A 21,831-nucleotide genomic window follows, 5' to 3' on the forward strand; every position below is an offset into this window, starting at 1 on the left:
CATGAAGCATTAAAGCAGAAAGATCGTTTAACTCCATTTTGTCTTTGGACAGATGAAGAAACCAAGACCCAAAGAGGTTAACAGGCCTAGGCAAGGTCATTCAGGCCAGCTGACTCAGTACCCTGGACCCCAAACCCTGTGCCTCCCCTGCACCTAGACCTTGCCTGTGAACGCCAGGCTGGTCCACCCAGCTGCCAAGAGCGCCTTGTGCTTCACTGATGTGTTGCTCAGACTTACGTGGCTCTGACCACAGCTCCCACCAATCCGATTTCCCCAACTTCCCTGTCTTACTAACAGTCACCTCACTTTTCAGGCCAACAATCTAAGAGTCATCCTTGATGCCTTGACCTCCACACTCTGTATCCAGCACAACAGCAAGTCCTCTTATTTCTACTTACACAACTTGTCCAGAGTTTGGACACTTCTTACCAACTTGGTGACCTGCTCACTGGCCTCCCTCCCTGCTTTCACCCTTGCCTCCGACAGGTCCTGCTCAGCAGGCCCATGACCGGCTCAAACAGAGATTTGATAATGTCATCTCCCCTGCTTAACTGCTATTTCCCCGTGTCCCAACCCCTTACCAATGATTTTCCATCTCACAGAGAGTAAAACCCAAAATTGACACCATGGATTTCAAGACTTTATATGATTAAGACTTTCAAAGTTGGGGACAGGATCTCTGAGAGATACAATCTCCTCCCACCTCACTTCAAAGTCAGAGTGGGAGTTCAGGTGGATCACTGACATGATGCAGCACATCATTTCCTATATTCTCACATGAGTACACTTGAATCTTGGCCTAAATATCAAGAAAAAAAAAAAATGCCTTCCAGAGAAAGAATTGAGAGGCAAGGAATGACGAAATACAATGAGACTGACCTTCATATCAAGTTCCTGCCATTATTAATGGGTACACATTATTGCCTTGAACGATGAACCCATGCCAATAGATGCTCTCACTATGCTCTGCTTGCTCTTTGGAGATAAATACGGCGTCCGTGCATCTTTATGCTTCCAGAGCCCAGCACCGTTTGAGGATCAAATTGGGATTTAGCACGTGCTTCGGACATGGGAGAGTAAATGACTCAAGTCATAGCCCTACAAAGGGGCCAAGCCAGCCAGAGCTTTTTCTCCTAGAGGGTTCTGCCCATGCTGAGCTGTTGAGAAGAGCCACCAAGTGATAGGGCCGTTATCAGAAAGGAGGACACTTGTTTCCTGTGCTAAGCATGGGCCAGAACTGTCACTGGAGGCCTCCCTCCAGAATCAGGAGGCCCACGGAAAATCTTTAGCAGTTAGTCTTCACCACCTCTGCTTCTGAACCTTTCCAGATATGAGCACCGCTGTGATAATTGCCACATTTCTATAGACTATTGCGCTAACAAAACGCTTGACAGCTGGTTTTATTTGCTCTCTGGAGTAGTGATCCTGAAGGTAATAAGTATGGTTATCTTCGCTGTAGATTAGAGACCTGAGTCACACACACTCACACACGGACACGCACATGGCAAAAGAAAAAAAAAAGGTCAAATAACTCGGGTTGAATCATACAGCATGCTAGAGCACAGATTTCCAACCTTTCCAACCTGTGATACCCTGTTATTTGTTCACTTGGTTATCCTGTCCTCCCCTGACTTCCTCCCTATGCACGATTGCTTCCAAAAAGTGGCTTATATCATAGTGCTTTTTAAGGTAAATTTTATTTCAAGATGTCCCTTGAGAAAGCTGGTGATAATCCGAGCCTGAAAGTCACCGCAGGTTTTTGAGAGCAGGCATTGGAACTTATCACACCTGGATGCCCTAATCTATTCATCAACCCTTCTTTTAAGAAGCCACCATCAAAGACAGTCATCTCTCAATGAATGGAAAATATTTCCGGAACTATATCCAACCACTTCATTTTCCTGTCAGAAAAGTAATTGTGGCTGGCTGGTAAACCGGTTTGAAAAATCAAATTTAAATGAGCCAAATTTAAATGTATAAGAGTCTCACTTAACATGCAATTAATTTTATGCCTATAATAAAAACAGAAAAACCACCGGTCTTCCTGAGGAATTTAACGGGCTGATAAGGAAATGCTGTGCTTCATGGAAATGAGAAAAAATGATTCTTGAACTGTCATCCTTTTGGTTGCATAATATTATATACAATGCTTTCTATTTCAGGGAAGTATTAATTTTACTGAAATTAAATAATTTTTTTTCTGCCTAGTCCCAGGAATGTAACCAAATGGTTAGGGCTGGAACTTAGATTATTAGTTCCAGAATTTTTTTTTAAACTCTCGCTCTCTCCTTTATATTCCCTAAGCCTTTATAGCTTCTAGTGTTTTTGTTTCTTCCCCAAATAAAGGGGAATAATAGAAATGGTAGAGCTCAGCTATATTTAAGGTTCTTCAAGCTTTCTTCCAATTAGTAAAATGTTGAGCAAAACCTTCATTTGCCAATCCTTTGCTTCTGTTACAACCCACGTGTGTATTCAGATGGGTTTGGCAGTCCCTTATTTCTGATTTATACCACTTTAATATTTTTGATGTGCAAAAAATCTATCCCGTCCCACTTTTCAAGAAGAAAGAAGTTAAACTCTTAGGTTACTTATTATTCTAAACTTTGCTTGTAGATATTGCCATAGATGAGTCACTATGAAAGATCATTACTGAGTATTATTTTTTCAGGTGGGGAAGGAGTACTGAAGCTATTGAGAAAATTGCAAGTCTCTTCTGTGTTAAGGACAAAGCCAGCCTTTGAGATCTATATCTATATATCTGTATCTATATATTCTAAATGTTTATTTCGCAAGAGAATGTGCAGATGAGCAGGGGAGGGGCCGAGAGAGAGGGAGAGAATCTCGAGCTGGCTTCAGTCTATCAGCACAGAGCCCGATGCGGGGCTCTATCCCACAAACTGACATCACGACCTGAGTAGAAATCAAGAGTCAGATACTTAATCAACTGAGCCACCTGGGCACCCCAATATATTTTTTAAAGGTTCTAGGGGCCAATTAATATGTCATTGTATTCCATGTCTTTTTGAAACAAATGCGGTGCTTTTTTTAAGGGTGTTTTTTTTTTTTTTTTAATGTTGAAAGAAGAGAGAGAGCACAGGCACACGAGCAGGGGAGGGGCAGAGAGGGAGAGAGAGAATCCCAAGCAGGCTCCATGCTGTCAGTGCAGAGTCAGATGTGGGTCTTGATCTCACAAACTGTGAGATCATGACCTGAGCCAAAGTCAAGAGTCAGATGCTCAGTGGACTGAGCCACGCAGGTGCCTCCGTGCTTTGTTTTTAAAGTAAATTTTTAAAGGAAACCAAACTTCAACTATTTCTAATAGTTCTTATCACACTTACATTTTTGGGGTTTTTCCTGCCTCTGTTCCCAGGACTGAAGGGCTCCCTCCAGAGGCTGCAGCTTGAGTATGTGGATGTAGTCTTTGCAAATCGCCCGGACAGCAACACCCCCATGGAAGGTGAGTGACAACATTTGATAAAAGACTCTAGAGTTATTGATCTAAGCTTGATGACTTCTTTCACTAATGGCAGAAAATGAACCATATTCAGACTTATTTGATGGAATATGGAAAATTAAAACCTTTCCAGTTGATGCCTTTTGGCCTCTGTTTACCCTCAAAGCAAAGCTCTGCATCCTTCATCTCCATTCATTTTGTAAGCAGTCCCAGGCATCGGGCTTGCGGCTCCTGCCCGTTACAGTGCTCACTTTTTCCAGGTTTGTTTCCCTTCTGCTATTTCATCAACTAAACCAATAAAATTAATTGGAAGGGGAGTTTATAACCCAACCATCATTATATTGGAGGAAGTCCCCTGATGATCCTTCTCTTTTGTAATGACTAGGTCTGATTAGCTTCCAATTTGTGGTAACAAGTGCTCAGTGGTACCATGAGCAGAGGTTTTATAAGAATGACTACTTCAAAATGAGACTCTTCATTGCAATTTGGGTTTTGATTCTCAAGGAGCTACAACATTTTGTTGCCTTTCTGTTACAACTATTTGAAGACAAAAGTCAGGCATCTCCCTGAGGAAAATTTGAGAATGTTCCTAAAACTAAGTTTTTGTCAATTTACATTTGTTTATGGAGCCTACCTAAGATGAAGGAGAAAGAAGACACTTTGGGAGGACAAATTAATAAGAATGTTCTAGTTAACTGAGATTTACGGTCATGGATTAGATTTACCTGAGGTGAATGAGAACAAAAATATGTTGGGGGGGGGGGTAAAAAGTCATTTGAGGTTTACAATATGACATACATTTGCACATTTTCAAGGACCTAGAGTATAGTAATCAACAAAAAATTACACTGAAGATAATTCATCCTTGATGATTCAAAAGGTAATCCAAGATCTTGTAATAAATCAGGTTCTGTAAAGGGCGTTTTTTGCTGTAGGGTTATAGAAGTTATTGAGGTTCCAAGTGATTGTACATACGAAAGTATATCTGAATTTTTTTGTAGGTTGCATTTCTGACAAAAAAATATTAGGGAAATTATCTTCCTTGCCATTTATCTCTTGTTCAACTACAAAGAAATGTTAACATATATATGTTTATACATCTAATTTTCTCCTAGAGTTTTCCACTTTTTTGATTCGGAGAAAATCAGTTTATTATAAAGCAATAGCAGTGCTGGAGATTCCTAAGTGTATAAGTGGCTCTGTTGGTTAAGTGTCCAACTTCAGCTCAGGTCATGATCTCAAGGTTCATGGGTTCGAGCCCCACATCAGGCTTTGTGCTGACAGCTCAGAGTCTGGAGCCTGCTTCAGATTCTGTTTATTTTTCTCTGTCTCTGTGCCCCTACCCCACTGATATTCTGTCCCTCTCTCTCAAAAACAAATAAACATTAAAAAAAAATTATCCCTGGAAATGACCTAGAAATGCATAGTTTTATTAAAGTAAAGAATAGGTATTTCTTAAAGCAATCATAAACATCTTATTAGTGTAAGAAGTGCTCATTGCAAGGATAATATGATGCCACACTCTTCTCAATGACACATTAAAAGAGAACACTAAAGCTATCTGATGAACAAAAGCGTCAAATAAAATGCCGTTTAGTGGAGCCTGTGAAAGACTGAAATTGCTTCCCATTTTAAGTGTTTGGTGGCACTCTCTCCCTCTTTGCAATTATACACGTTTAGGATAGAAGAACATCTGGGATAGAAGAACATCTTTTTTTTTTTTTTTTTTTTGTGCATGTGCCCATTTTACCCACCCTACCCTCATGTCTAATTTTAGAGCTATGATGCAGGAGTCGCTCAAGCAGAAAACATTATAATTTGGATTTTCTACCTCTAGAAGGGAGACGTTCTCTATTAGGATCTAAGCTATGTGATACCAGTACAATAATGGTACTTGTTGTACGAACACTGATTATGTGTTGAAATTTATTAGAAGGGAGCTTCAGAATGTTAACATTAAAGACACAAGATTGCTGTCCCATAAAATTTGTAATTACAGCGTTGTCCATCCTTTGCTAGAATCAGAGAACATTTTAATTTTCCCTGAGTTTCTCATACAAAATTCCACAAAGCAGAATATTTTATCAAGCCATTTTACCAAGAGTCATTGTCCAAGTTCAGAAGTCTAAGGAAGGATGTCAGACAATAGAAATTTGCATTTGTGGATGATAAGGTCAAGGAACATGGCATTTTGTAACCCGACAGCCATCAGCCACGTCATGCTAGAATGTAGTCAGCTCTCCCCACCTTCCACCAGAAAGGCTCCACTCCTCGCTGGCCCATCAGGCTCTGAGCCTTATTTCTTCAGGGAGGATTTAGCAGGAACGTACCACAGAAATTCCTCAAGTAGAACTTGTTCCAGATTGAAATCGCTTCCCTATAATTTCTCCCTGGCTTTCAGAAAATGTGTATCCTCAAACACAGTACACTTAACTTGTTCCAAGGTGGGCATGATGGAAATACCAGTTTGATACTAGTCTTTGGAAACCCATTCTCTGCATGTAGTGTCTTCTACTTTACTGTAGCAGAGGACAGGGCTGACCTGGGCAACAGAAGAAGAAATAGGAAATAAGACGAAAATGAGAAATAGACAGGGATTGCCAGGAGGCCTTAGGTGCATTTTCTCCCCTAAAAATGGGGGGGGGGGGAAGGGTTTCTAAACTATTTCTGGATTCCATGCTATTAAGATTCATTTTTGCAATGATTTTATAAGTTATAAGTGTGTATGTGAGTGAAAGTTGTACATATATGATAGGTCTACCTTAGAGAGCTATTAGTGTTTCTGAAAACACTACAGAAAATAAATGCTGTATATAATCAAAATTACTCTGAAAAGCCCCACAGTAGTTCTTTGTTAGCCAACGTTACTCTATAGTCTTCTAATTAGTTATTTGATTTCTTCTGCAAATATAGTGACAAAACCATCACTGGGTACCTGCCCAGTCCTCAAACCTTCTTCTTCTTCTTTGTTTTTGTTTTTGTTTTTGTTTTTTTTGAATGGCTAGAAAATCCTTAATATCTTTCACATATTTTTCTTTATTTCAGCAGCTCAGAATGGCAATTTTAGACTTGATTGCTTCCGTTCCTGTCTAATATAAGTGATGCAACAGTGGTTGCCAAGTGCATATTGATGAATTTTCTAATATTAAATCTATATATGTTGGCACTGTGCTGTATGTGTGTGTCTGGGTATCTCATATTAGACCCTTATCATTGAAAATCATTTTTACTGTTTTCAGCCATTCCTATCAACTCCATGGGGCCACAACACATGCCAACATAAGTTTTATAGGCACCTATTTTAAACCTCAGCGACCTAACGAGAGAGCCTAGCCCTGCTTTCTAAGACATGTTCTTAAAAACTTTGATTAAAATTTATTAAAATGCCAATCCCATTCATTTGATTTGCACCTTGAAAGGATGTTAATTGAGAACATTTCTAAAATAAACCAAGACAAGTTTCATCCAGGTTCTACATATCACGCAGCAACCAACTGAACCAAGAAAGATTAGCAATAGCATCTTCTTCATAATAGATAGGCATCGTATGTCCAATTAGATGTTGTCGTCCCTTCTTCCTTAGAAAGCCAATAGACAGAAAGTGAGACCTCTCAAAAAAAAGCTGCAAGTTCCAAATGTGCAATTGGTGGAGAAAGTAGTAAGACACTTAATTTGCAATCTGCAACCCTATGGGATGCAATTACATTTTACAGCCACGGGAAGATGTTTCTGACAACAGAAGGGAACTCGTGTATTTTTCCCTCTGTCCTTCTTGTTTATTTTTTCTGGTTCACCTAGTAGTAAGTCATTTTTCTTTCACAGCATCTGCCGTGCCATCTGTCTCTGCTACAATATCTGGCATCGATGGCATGCGTTCCAATCCCAGAAAAAATCAGCCCCACATCCCATTTCTTCTTTCTTCTGCTGCTGTGTTCTTACCAGTAGAGTCACTGACAGTTCCATGTGCTCTGTGCCACTCATGATCTTCATTCTTTCATTTTCATAAATCCCAGCATGTATTGCATGTATTTCAAAATCGTCTCTTGAGCTCATTAGACAAAAGAAAGCTCATTCCTACATGAGTCATGCTAGACAGGAATGGACAGAGAGCATTTGTGTGTCTGAGGACTCGCACTAGGGGTTTTTTGGTTTGGTTTTCTGTCATTCCCAAGTGCTAGGCTAATATGTCTCTCTATATTCTTCTCATTGCTCCAGGAAGGAAGTGATTGAACAAGACTGAGGGCAGGAGAGGAGTCTACAAGCCATGTATTACTTGTGAATAACAGAAAAGAGAGAGGACTCCTTTTTGTATACATAGCAATTTTAAAGGGAAAGAAGAAATGCCACTAATTTATTGATCTGAGAGTATATGATCATTTTTAAATTAAATCATATTTTAATTTAAAAAGCATTTGGAATTCAGCTCTAACTTTTATTTAGAGCTTTTTAATCTCGCAGCCTCCCTTAGTCATTAGATGTTACTCCCAAACTAATTACAGTTCAAATTATGATTTTTCCTGCCAGCAGGTTAATGCAGATATAAACAACACGGATGTCTTTTTTACATAAGAAAGGCAAGATCAATGTTAGCTTTACTTAGTCTCCACAGTATCATCATGTCAAACATCCCATTCCATAAGTATTTACTTCCTCCTAAGCCATCTTGTTTGGTGTCACGTATGCAAACAGGAATCCATGGATATTCAGGTTTCAAGGATATCCAGTGACAGCTCAGAAAATACCAGAAAGTAACAAATATTGCAGCATCCCAAATTCTCTACATGGTTTTCAATTCCTAGATAATTCGTATCCAAAGCAAAGTTTTCAGAACAAAAATTTAATGCCCTAAAACCTAGAAATATCATCTAATCACAATGGTTCATCTCTTCTGCCTTTGTATTTTATTATCTTTCCCTCAAAGACGCTCCCTCAATCTTTCCTCCAAACTATAATAATAGCAGGAAGAAATCTGCAAATAGTCACTAGCAGCACTGTCCAGTAGAAATATTATAACCCGCACATATATTTTGAGTTTTTTGTTAGCTACACTCAAGAGTTAAAACAGATGAGAATAATTATAAAAATATATTTTAGGGGCACCTGGCTAGCTCAGTCAATAGAGCACGTGACTCTTGATCTCAGGGTTGTGAGTTCAAACCCCATGTTGGGTGTAGAAGTTACTTAAAAATAAAATCTTTAGGGGCGCCTGGATGGTTCAGCCCGTTGAGCATCTAACTCTTGATTTCAGCTCAGATTATGATCCCAGAGTCATGGAACTGAACCCCACATTGGGCTCTGAGCTGAACATGGAGCCTACTTAAGGTTTTCTCTCTCTTTCCCTCTGTCTCTCTCCTCTGCTCACTCTCTCTCTCTCTCTAAAATAAAATTTAAAAAAAGAAAGAAAGAAACTAAATGCATAGTTTTAAAAAAATAATAAAATAAAATTGTTAAAAAATACATATATTTTTTAACTTTATTTTTTTAATGTTTATTTAATCACAAGAATCTACCCCTAAAACTAAGAGCATACTGCATACACTGTATGCTAGCCAACTTGACAATAAATTACATTTAAGAAAGAAGTAAAATAAAGTAAATAAAATGTTTTATTTATTTTGGGGGAAGGGCAGAGAGAAAGGGAGAGAGAGAATCCTAAGTGGGCTCCACACTGTCAGTGCAGAACCCAACACAGAGCCTGATCTCATGAACCATGAGTGAGATCATGACCTGAGCCAAAATCAAGAGTCAGATGCTTAACGGACTGAGCCACAGGGGCCCTAGTGTGATTGTGTGTGTGTGTGTGTGTGTGTGTGTGTATTTATTTTTATTTTTTTTTAATTTAACCCAATGTGGGGCACCTGGGCGGCTCAGTCGGTTAAGTGTCCAACTTCAGCTTGGGTCATGATCTCACAGTTCGTGAGTTTGAGCCCCACATCGGACTCTGTGCTGACTATTCAGAGCCTGGATTCTGTGTCTCCCTCTCTCTCTGCCCCTCTGCTGCTCACACTCTTTCTCTGTCTCTCTCTCTCTCAAAAATAAACATTAAAAAAAATAAAAATGTAACCAAATATGTAAAAATTATCATTTCAACATATAATCAATACAAAAATTATTAATGAGATTTTTTTCACACTAAGTCTTTGAAATCTGTTGTGGTTTTCACTTTTACAGCATGTCTCAATTTGGATCAGCCACATTTCAAATGTTTAATAGCCACATGTGGCTACTGACAACTGAATTTGACCACGCACTTCTATAAATTCTATTCCCAGTCTAGCAGAGCACCAGACACATAGTAGGTGCTCAATAAATATTATGTGGATGGGTGGATGGATGGATGGATGGATGGATGGATAAATGATTAGATGAGTAGGTGAACAAATGTTTGAGTGATTGAATGCATGAAGCTCTAAAGTTAAATAGTACCAACTTTATTTTCCTCTATTGGAAAACTTATTTTGGTTTCCTAACATCTATAAACATCCTGGTGCCTGATCTGGTTCCACATTTCAGGGTGATGCTAAGGACAGATTGCTGGTAAACATCCCCAGGACACTCTTACATTCCATTTCTCCTCATTAGCAACAACAGCCACATCCAGATGCCACGTCTTTCTCCACAATTCTGATTGATACCTAAATGAGCAGAAATGAATGGAAGGATGATTCTTTGGCAGTTCAGTTGCTCCTGAGGATTACTATATCAAATTAAAATTATCTAATGCATTTCATTTATGACCCTGGCTAGGATGCTCCTGAGAGCCTTGAGTGCCAATCAGATCAGTTTAACCTTCTGGTTTGAAAGGTTGGGACAGCTGAGTTTTCAAGATATTAATTTTGAGAAAATTATTTTCATATCCAAGAAGATGAGCCAAACCCTGCCAACTCTGTGGTGAAAAAAAAAAAGTGTTCCATTTTACTAAATCAGTTTTATTTCCATTTTAACTACAAATTCACCAAAAATTGGAGGGCTACCTTAGACCCATTCAGCTGATGTTTTATCCTTTGTAAAACAACAAGTCTTTTAATAAAAAAAGAAATAAAAAAATCTTTTTAATGTTTATCTTTGAAAGAGAGACAGAGACAGAGCATGAGTGAGGGAGGGGTAGAGAGAGAGGGAGACACAGAATCCGAAGCAGACTACAAGCTCTGAGCTGTCAGCACAGAGCCCAGCGCAGGGCTTGAACTCATGGACCACAAGATCATGACCTGAGCTGAAACTGGACGCTTAACCAACTAAGCCACCCAGCCGCCCTTAATAAAAAGAGAAATTTATTTCATCCATTCTAAGAAACAGCATTGGAGATGGGTGGGTTCTTTCGCTTTGGGTTCACTTTGGGTTCTTTCAGCCTCTGGTATGGTTTTGTAGAAAATCTCATGTTTCTATTGCTGTACTCCTCCTTATTAGGAAGTATTTCTGCAAAGTGGACTGCAGGACATTAGATGGGGAACACAGCTTCTGGCTTTGCCACTTGTTAGAGTGTACACCCAGGCGAGTTACAACCCCGCTGAGGCTCAGTGTCCTCGCCTGGAAATGGAGGCAACTCAGACAGTGACTTCTGAATGAGTTAACAATGTGGGTATAGGAGGGGCAAACAAGCATAAGCCCCTTTTCTAGAATGTCCCATATAAAGCACATACATATAAAAATCCACTTTCTCTGGATTTCTTCCCAGAGGTAACCATAGGGGAAATTCAACGCCCTGAAATTATGTGATGAAAATCACATAAGAGGGCCAGGCTGCAGAAGCAACTAGGGTCTCCAGTGAGGCCACGTAGAAATTAAAATACAGAGTTGGCATGGAATTTTCTTCTAGCCCATTGTCTCTCCCTGGAGTTTTGTTCTGAGATGCTCCATGCACTTACATTTAATGTAATCATAGATTTTCCAGGGTGTATGTGTGTGTATATATATATATATATATATACGTATGTGTGTGTATATATATATATATGTATGTGTGTATATATATATATATATACGTATGTGTGTGTATATATATGTGTATATATATATATATATATCCAGTCAAAAGGTAATCTTGAGCCTGTGATTTTATTTTCAAAAGTGTATCTAGAAAAGAGTCAATAATAGGATTTACTTATTCAGTTGATATTCATTGACTATCTACTACGTGCCAAGCGCTTTTCATGCACTGGGAGAAGCAGAAGTTCATAAATTGGGCAAACATCCTGCCTTTATAGAAATTACATTCTTGTGGAGGAGATAGGCAGTAAGTTAGTAGGAAAGTTATAATAGATGGTGACCATAGTATGAAGAAAAAAAATAAATCCTGGGAGAAGGACAGAAAGTATGAGGGAGAGATTTTAGATAGTGTCCAAGGGAGGTCTGAGAAGGATATGGGGGGGAGGGTAGCTTGGCATCCTACAAAATGGGAAGGACATAGCTTTGGAATAAGACCCTAATTCTGATCATCTTTCCATTACTTCCTAATTGTGTTATTTTAGACACATTATTGAACCTCTCTTATCCTTAGTTTCCTTATCTATAAAATTCAAGTATTAATATCTACTTTATAGGGTTATTAGGATATTTTGGAATGATATACCCAAAATGCTTAGAATATTGCTTAGTACATGGTAATTACTACAAAAGTTAAACCTGTGTCTTTGTTGTTGTTGTTGTTGTTGTGTGTGGTCTTGCTGTGAATTTGTCATGTGGGAAAAGACCTTGATGCAATAGTAGCCTCCCAGTCCACTATCAGTCAATCCTAGAGGTCCCAAAACAGAGAGGCTTACACAAAAAATTAAGCATGAATCACATGGTTTATTAAATCAACTAAAATGTATAGTGAGAAGCAAGACGGTAGAGATGGGACAATTAAAACAATTAGGATAGAGTATATCTATCTAATATCTAATTAAGTTATCTATTTAGATATAGGGAACCAACTATCTAAATCTTGGGGCACGCAGTGTTCATGTGGCCTGTTCTCTCTCTATGCCACAGTGTCCTTCCCCCATGAGGGTGTGTTAAAATGATCAGATTCGAGATTTGGGCAAGACAGCTCAGTAGACAGGAGATGCCAGGTCGCTCATACACTTGCTTTCTTGCTCTCAGGGACAAATTGACGTGGCCATTAGCTGTAGCTCACCTAATGGCTGTAGCCTGGTATACAGCCATGGACACTGCATTTCGGGTGCACAGGATTTTTGAAGCCAGAAGGAGATCACCGATCAGAAGCTGATTTAAGACCGTATTTGAGTCCTCATATATTTCATGTATATGTAGTATATTATTGAATGTTTGGTGTCTTACACATACTATATGCATTGTGAATATCCCATTTTTCCATCCTTCCACCTCTCTGCTCAGCACACACATTGCCTACTTTGTCTATGTCCTCCATGACTCAGATGTTACTAATCCACTTAGTCATACCATGTACATTCTGTGAATCCTGCCTGTGTCTCACAAGCTACGTGTCTGTCTACCTGATTTCATTTAATCTCCTTATTTCTCTTACTGCCTTGAGCAAACTGAATGATCTTAAGTAACACAGAAAGGGCACATTGGAGCCCAACTGCTCTTAGTTGGTGACATGCTGCTTCACATTTGCAGTCTTCCAGGGCCATTGAAAAGCTGTGCAGACTTAACAGAGGCCCCCAAAGTCCTAAAGGTGGACCACTCTTATGTACATCAGAGCCCTGGTTAACAAATTATCGTTTTCCAACTGGGTTCCATAGAGAGAACAGGAGCTTTCTAAAACTCCTTTACTAGAGCCCACTAAGAAATTAAGATTGCCAAGGGGCGCCTGGGTGGCTTAGTCGGTTAAGCGTCCGACTTTCGCTTAGGTCATGATCTCGCAGTTCGTGGGTTCGAGCCCCGCGTCGGGCTCTGTGCTGACTGCCAGCTCAGAGCCTGGAGCCTGCCTGTCTGTGACTCCCTCTCTCTCTGCCCCTCCCCTGCTCACGCTGTCAATCTCTCTCTCTCTCCTAGGGAAAAAAAAAAAAAAGAAAGAAATTACGATTGCCAAGGCAGCAGAAAATGTGTGACAAGCTGGCTTTAAAGTTTAAAGCTGGCTTCTAAAATTATATTAGACACAATGTGTAATCATCTAGTACTGTATCTAATACTCTCTTTGGATGTCAAAGATTCCCAACCTCATTTCATAATGCCTCAGTTAGAATGGAAGGCGTTGAAGAAGAATATGCTTATATTCTATGCAGTTTAGCTACTTCCTCTATTGTCTCTCCCTCCGTTTCCTTTCTTCACATCGTAAGTCGCCAGTGAAGGCAGAAGAGATACAACCCCTACCAGTAAGATACAAAAAGGGAAATGCGGGCCATGTGTCTAAGGTACTTGCTGACCACAAATCCATGGCCCTCACCAAGCTTAGAAAGGATGGTTTTTTGATTTTCTTTTTTTCTTAAGTCGTTTTCAGTCAGGAAAGAGAGAGAGGGAGAGAGCACAAACAGAGATGGCTTCTGCTCACCCCAGCTGTCAGGTGGAGACGGAGCTGCTTAGTATTCTGAAGCTGCGGGTCCGTGACTCCTGTGAACTTCCTTCTGTGTGCTTTGTCATTTCCCTGGAGTTGTGACAAGAATTACCGCCACATTCTGAGGGGATGTCAACTCAGTATCAGGGGAATTAATCTCAGTAAATTTCTTATTGTGCTGCAGCTGCTCTGCAGTGACACGGGTATGATTTGGAGACTGACGTTTCCAACACCCGAGCCCAGGCAGGTGGGGCTGGGGATGTGAGCACCCTGTCACTTAGCAGCATCTCACTCAGGGTCTCCCAGCCTGCTGATTCAATAGGGTGAGCGGAGCCACCTGGGTCATTGCTAGTCTGAAATTCTCAGATAATGGGAATAAACAAACACACCTAAGTCTCGTGCTTTCTGGAAAAAAATGAAGCAATGAGAGAATAAATGGCTTTGTTAACCCACTTTCCCCCTTGGGGTGTTTAATGTGTGCTGTGAAAAACTACAGGGTCTGTAATCAGAGGAAGATGGTGCTAGTTTTCTGTGTATGAATTTGATGGAGTTGCTCAGACTTCCTGCTTCTCAGTTTTTCACTTGGAAAATGGCAAGAATAAAAACATAACCTTGCGTAGCTATTTCTAGGATTGTTGTAAAGATAACATGAGGTAATATGATTGGAAATGTTTTCTAAATTGTAATGCCCTGTACAAATATTTTGAGGTTGTTATTGCTGTTACATATATTCACAGTGTTAGGAATACAGATGCATAACAAGGTGCAATAATGGAGGTTTCCACCAGGCACCATGACACAACTGAGAAGAAATTTCAAAGAGAGATGCCAAATCTTCATTCATATATTTGAGAGGAAATGAGCAAGAGCTGGTTCCGTTTTCCCTTCCCTCAATGTTCTATTTTGAGAAATTAAAACCCTACAGAAACATTGAAAAAATAAATACCCAATATTATTCTCCTAGATTTACCAAATTGTGCCGTATTTTGCCTCTATTTTGCCCTCTCTTGCTGTGATTGTAACATTTTACCCATAAATACTTTCTTCTGTCTCCTGAAAACAAGGCATTCTTCTGTACAGTGCCCCCACCTCTCTGGTAACCGTCAGTTTGTTCTCTGTAGTTAAGAATCTGTTTCTTGGTTTGTCTCTTTCTCTCTCTCTTTCCCTCCTTTTTTCATTTGTTTTGTTTCTTAAATTTCACGTATAAGTGAAATCATATGGTATTTGTCTTTCTCTTATTTCACTTTAGCATTATACTCTAGTTCCATCCATGCCATTGCAAATGGAAAGATTTCATTACTCTTTAAGGCTGAGTAATATTCTGTTTCTCTCTCTCTCTCTCTCTCTCTCTCTCTCACACACACACACACACACACACACACACACCCCATCCCACATCGTTATCCATTCATCAAAGGACACTTGGGCTGCTTCCATATTTTGGCTTTTGCAACAATCCTGCTATGACCATAGGGATCCATGTATCCCTTTAAATTAGTGTTTTTGTATTCTTTGGGTAAATACCCAGTAGTGCAATTGCTGGATCATAAGGTAGTTCTATTTTAAAAATTTCGAGATACTTCCATACTGTTTTCCTAAGTGACTGTACCAACTGGCATTCCCACCAGCAATCTTTTCTCCACATCCTCACCAACACTTGTTTCTTACATTGTTTATTTTAACCATTCTGACAGGTGTGAGGTGATATCTTACTGTGGTTTTGATTTTCGTTCTCTGATGATAAGTGATGATGTGCATTTTTTCATGTGTCTGTTGGTCATCTGGATGTCTTCTTTGGAGAAATGTCTGTTCCTGTCTTTCCATTTTTTAATTGGATTAATTGGTTTTGGGATGTTGGATTTTATTTTGAGAGAGAGAGAGAGTGCAAACATGAGTGGGACAGCAGCAAGGGAGAGAGAGAATCCTAAGCAGGCTCCACATGCAGCATGGAGCCCATTGCAGTGCTTGATCTCATGACCATGAGATCATGACCTGAGCAGAAATCAACAGTTGGATGCTTACCCAGCAGAGCCACCCAGGCACCCCTGGGATGGTGAGTCTTATAAGTTCTTTATATATTTTAGGTTCCTCTAATTGGATATGTCATTTGCAAATATCTTCTCCTAGTCCATAGGTTGCCTTTTAGTTTTGTTGATTGTTTCCTTCACTGTGCAGAAGCTTTGTATTTTGATACAGTCCCAATAGTTCATTTGAGCTTTTGTTTCCCTTGCCAAAGGTGGCATATCTAGAAAAAACTTGCTATGGCGAATGTCAAAGAAGTTACTGCCTGTGTTCTCTTCTGGGATTTTTATGGTTTCAGATTTCACACTTAGGTCTATAGTCCATTTTGAATTTATTTTTGTGTATCGTGTAAGAATGTGGTCCCAGTTGTATTCTTGCACATGTCGCCGTCCAGTTCTCCCAATACACTTATTGAAGAGACTGTCTTTTTCCCCACTGAATATTTTTTCCTGCTTTGTTGAAGATTAATTGACCATTGAATTGGGGGGTTATTTCTGGATTTTTTATTGTGTTCCATTGATGTATCTACTTATTTGTGTGCCAGTACCACACTGTTTTGATTACTGTAGCTTTGTACTATAACTTGAAGTCCAGAACTGTGATGGCTTCAGCTTTGCTTTGCTTTTTCAAGATTGCTTTGGCTATTCGGAGTCTTTTGTGCTCCTATACAAATTTTAGGATTGTTTGTTCTGGTTCTGTGTGTTCTCTTCCTATTCTGATGCAGGCTCCAGGCTCTGAGCTGTCAGCACAGAGCCCGATGCGGAGCTCGAACTCATGAAGTGTGAGAACATGACCTGAGTTGCAGTCGGACGCTTAGCCGACTAAGCCACCCAGTCGCCCCTGTTCTAGTTCTGTGAAAAACGCTCTTGGTATTTTGATAGGGACTGCATTAAAAGCGTACATGGCTTTGCGTAGCACAGACATTTTAACAATAATTTTTCTTCTAATCTGTGAGCATGGAACCTCTTTCCATTTCTTGGTATTCTCTGAAATTTCTTTTCTCAGTATTTTATAGTTTCCAGAGTACAGGTCTTTTACCTCTTTTGTTAGGTTTATTCCTATGTATCTTCTTATTTTTGGTGCAATTGTAAATGGGATTGTTTTCTCAATTTCTTTTTCTGCAGCTTCATTATTAGTGTATAGAAATGCAAAAGATTTCGGGGCACCTGGGTGGCTCAGTCAGTTAAGTGCCCTATTTCAGCTCAGGTCATGATCTCACAGTTTGTGTGCGGGTTCCAGCCCCGCATCAGGCTCTGGGCTGATAGCTGGGAACCTGGGGCCTGCTTCAGATTCTCTGTTTCCTCCTCTCTGCCCCTACCCTGCTCTCACTAAAAAAAAAAAAAAAAAAAAAAAAAAAAAAAAAAAAGAAATGCAACATTTCTGTACATTGATTTTGTATCCTGTGACTTTACTGAATTTGTTTATCAGTTCTAACAGCTCTTTAGTGCAGTCTCTCAGGTTTTCTATATACAGTGTCATGTCATATGCCAATAGTGAAATTTTTACTTGATCCTTATTGATTTGGATGCCTTTTATTTCTTGTTTGTTATCTAATTGGTGTGGCTAGGATTTCCAGTACTATCTTGAATAAAGGTAGTGAGAGTGGACATCCTTGCCTTGTTCTTGACTTTAGGGGAAAGACTCTGTTTTTCTTCATTGAGATGGTATTTGCTGTGGGTTTCTCATATATGGCTTTTAATTATATTGAGGTGTGTTCCCTCTAAAACTACTTTGTTGTACTTTGTCAAATGCTTTTATTAATCTATTGAAATGATCATCTGCGTTTTATCCTTTCTCTTATTGATGTGATGTGACATGTTGATTGATTTACAAATACTGAACCACTCTTGCAACCCAGGATTAAATCCTACTTGGTCATCGTAAATGATTTTTTTAAATGCATTGGTGGATTTCGTTTGCTAGTATTTTATTGAGGATTTTTGCATCTGTGTTCATCAGTTATGGGCCTATAGTTCTCTTTTTATATGTCTTTATCTGGTTTTGGTATCAGGGGTAATTGCTAGCCTCATAGAATGGATTTGGAAGTTTGCCCTCCTCTTCTGTTTTTGTTTGTTTGTTTGCTTATCTTTGGAATAGTTTGAGAAGAGTAAGTACTAACTCTTCTTTAAATGTTTGGTAGATACCTGTGAAGCCATCTGACTTTTGTTTGTTGGAAATTTTTTGATTACTGATTCAATGTTTTGGTCATAATCAATTTATTCAAATTTTCTATTTCTTCCTGTTTCAACTTTGGGAGATTATATGTTCATCGGAATGTGTTCATTTCTTCTATGCCAATTTATTAGGCATATAGTTTTTCATAATATTGTCTTATAATCTTTTGTACATCTGTGGTGGTATTTCTCCTCATTTTTTATTGTATTTATTTGAGTCCTTTCTCTTGTTTTCTTGATAAGTCTGACTAGAGGTTTATCAATTTTACTGATTTTTTTCAAACAACTAGCTCTTGGTTTCATTGATCTGTTCTATTGTTGTTAGTTTCTTTATCATTTATTTCTGCTCTCATCTTTATTATTTTCTTCCTTCTGCTGGCTTTAGGCTCCATTTGTTGTTCTTTTTCTAGCTCCTTTACACATTAGGTTAGGTTGTTAATGTGAGACTTGTCTTGATTCTTGAGGCTATGAACTTCCCTCTTAGAACTACTTTTGCTGTGTGTCAGAGGTTTTGAACCATGGTGTTTTCATTTTCATTTGTTTCCATGTACTTAAAAAAATTTTTTTAAGTTTATTTTTGAGAGAAAGACAGAGATAGAGCGCAAGCGGGGGAGGTACAGAGAGAGAGGGAAACACAGAATCCGAAGCAGGCTCCAGGCTCTGAGCTGTCAGCACAGAGCCCAACACAGGGCTCGAACTCACAAACTGTGAGATCATGACCCAGGCCGAAGTTGGACACTCAGCTGACTGAGCCACCCAGGTGCTCCTGTTTCCACTTACTTTTTAATTTATTCTTTGATTTCCTGGTTGACCCATTCATTGTGTAGCAGCATGTTATTTAACCTCCATGTATTTGTGGTCTTTCTGGAGTTTTTCTTGTGGTTGATTTATAGTTTCATAGCATTGTGGTCAGTAAAGATGCATGGTACGACTTCAATCTTTTGGAATTTGTTGAGTCTTGTTTTGTGGCCTAATATGTGATCTGTTCTGGAGAATGTTCCATGTGCACTTGAGAAGAATGTGTTTTCTGCTGTTTTAGGATGGAATGTTCTGAATATATCTGTTAAATCCATCTGGTCCAATATGTCATTAAAAGCCTTGTTTCCTTGTTTTCTATTTAGGTGAACTTTTTTTTTTAATGTTTTGTTTATTTGTGAGAGACAGATGGAGATAGCATGAGCAGGGGAGGGTCAGAGAGAGAGGGAGACACAGAATCCAAAGCAGGTCCAGGCTCTTAGCTGTCAGCATAGAGCCTGATGTGTCAGCACAGAGCCCGACATGGGGCTCAAACCCATGAACTATGAGATCATGACCTGAGCTGAAGTTGGATGCTTAACCGACTGAGCCACTCAGGAGCTCCTCTTTTTAGATGCTCTATCTACTGATGTAGGTAGGGTATTAAGTCCTCTACTATTATTGCATTACTATCAATTAATTCCTTTGTGTTTGTTATTAGCTGATTTATGTATTTGGGTGCTCTGATATTGAGTGCATAAATACTTATAATTGTTATATCTATTTTTTATTGAATTGTCCCTTTTTTTATGATATACTACCCTTCTTTTTCTCTTGTTACCATCGTTGTTTTAAAGCCTATTTTGCCCAGGAGCACTTGGGTGGCTCCGTTGGTTAAGAGCTCAGGTCAGGTCATGATTTCACAGTTTGTGAGTTCGAGCCCTGCACCAGGCTCTCTGCTGTTAGCACAGAGCCCACTTCAGATCCTCTGTCCCCTCTCTCTCTTTGCCCCCAAACTGTTCATTCTCTCTCTCAAAATAAATAAACTTTAAGGGGCACCTAGGTGGCTCAGTCAGTGAAGCGTATGACTTTGGCTCAGGTGATGATCTCTATTCATGAGTTTGAGCCCCACATTGGGCGGCTGTCAGCACAGACCCTGCTTTGGATCCTTTGTCTCCTTCTCTCCCCTGCTTGCATGCTCAATGTCTCTCTCTCAAAACATAGTAATTAAATAATAAAATTAATAAGTTAATAAACTTTAAAAAATAATAGAAAATAAAATCTATTTTGTCCAATGTAAGTATTGCTACTCTGCCTTTCTTTTGACATTCATTTGCATAATACATGTTTCTCTACCTTCTCACTTTCAAAGTGCAGATGCTTTTAGGTCTAAAATGAGTTTCTTTTAGGGGCGCCTGGGTGGCTCAGTTGGTTAAGCGTCCAACTTCGGCTAGGTCACAGTTTGTGAGTTCAAGCCCACATTGGACTCTGTACTGACAGCTCAGAGCCTGGAACCTGCTTCAGATTCTCTCTCTCTCTCTGTCTCTCTCTCTGCCCCTTCCCCACTCTCTCTCTCAAAAATAAATAAATATTAAAAAATAATAAACAAAAACAATAAATAAAATGAGTCTCTTTTAGGCAGAATATAGTTTTTTTTTTTAAACCATTCTGTCACCCTATGTCTTTTGATTGGAGAATTTGGTTCATTTACATTCAAAGTAACTATTGATAGGTGTTAATTGCCATTCTATTAATTGTTTTGTGGTTTCTGAAGATTTTCTCTGATCCTTTTTCGTCTTTCTCTCTTTCATGGTTTGCTGGTTTTCCTTGGTGATATACTTGGGTTTCTTTCCCTTTATTCTTTGCATGTTTTATTAGTGGTTTTGATTTGTGGTTACTATCAGGTTTGTATGTAACACCTTCTGCATATAGCAATCTGTATTGAGTTGATGGTTATTTACCTTTGAACTCCTTCTTTACCCCTCCCATTTTAGGTATGTGGTGTTATCTTTTTTTTTTTTTTTTTTAATGTTTGGTTGTTTTAGAAATAGAGAGAATCTGCAGGGGAGGGGCAGAGGGAGTGGGAGACAGGATCTGAAGCAGGCTCCACATTGACAGCAACAAGCCCAATGCACACTAAGCTACCCAGGCACCCCTATGGTGTCATCTTTTACATCCTTTTATTCTGTGAGTTCCTTGACTGAATTTTTACCAAAAAATTCACTATTACTGCTTTTATTTTTTTTTCTACTTTCCGACTGTCATTTTTGATCTTTCAACCCAAGAATCCCCTTTAATATTTCTTGCAGGGCTGGTTTAGTGGTTGTGAACTCTTTCAAGTTTTCTTTGTCTGCGACACTATCTCTCCTTCTATTCCGAATGATAGCCCTGCTGGGTAGAGTATTCTTGGCTGCAGATTTTTCCCTTTCAGCACTTTGAGTATATCATGTACTCTTTTCTGGCTTGGAAACTTTCTACTGAAAAATACATTGATAGCCTTATGGGGTTTCCTTTATATATAACTGTATTGTTTTGTCCTGTTGCTTATATTTTTTTATTACTATTTTGCCATTTTAATTATAGTATATCTTGGTGTGGATCTGCTTTTATTGGGGGTTCCATGCCTCTTAGTTCTGGATATCTGTTTCCTTCCCTAGATTAGGAAACTTTTCAGCTATTATTTCTTTTTTTTAATTAAACATTTTTTTAAAAATGTTTATTTGATTTTAAGAGACAGAGACAGAACACAAGCAGTGTAGGGACAGAGAGAGACAGAGGGAGAAACCTCCCAGGCTCTGAGCGGTCAGTACAGAGCCCAACATGGGGCTTGAACCCACAAGCCATGAGATCATAACCTGGGCCGAAGTCAGGCACTTAACCAACTGAGTCACTCAGGTGCCCCTCAGCGATTATGTCTTCAAATAAATTCTCTGCCTCCTTTTCTTTCTCTTCTTCTGGGACTCCTATAATACAAATGTTATTGTATT

At 39.2% G+C, this 21,831-nt stretch overlaps 1 protein-coding gene across 1 annotated transcript in view; it reads left to right on the forward strand.

Annotated features, from left to right (window-relative positions):
• KCNAB1 (potassium voltage-gated channel subfamily A regulatory beta subunit 1) overlaps positions 1-21,831 on the forward strand; it is a 269,277-nt gene that overhangs the window by 201,729 nt on the left and 45,717 nt on the right. Inside the window, exon 8 of the mRNA XM_077750098.1 lies at positions 3,371-3,457. Coding sequence (XP_077606224.1) covers positions 3,371-3,457 — 87 coding nt within the window. The remainder of the gene's footprint in view (positions 1-3,370; positions 3,458-21,831) is intronic.

The sequence above is a fragment of the Crocuta crocuta genome, unplaced genomic scaffold (genome assembly GCF_008692635.1).
Source record: "Crocuta crocuta isolate KB4526 unplaced genomic scaffold, BGI_CrCroc_1.0 scaffold19, whole genome shotgun sequence".
Taxonomy (NCBI): Eukaryota; Metazoa; Chordata; class Mammalia; order Carnivora; family Hyaenidae; genus Crocuta; species Crocuta crocuta.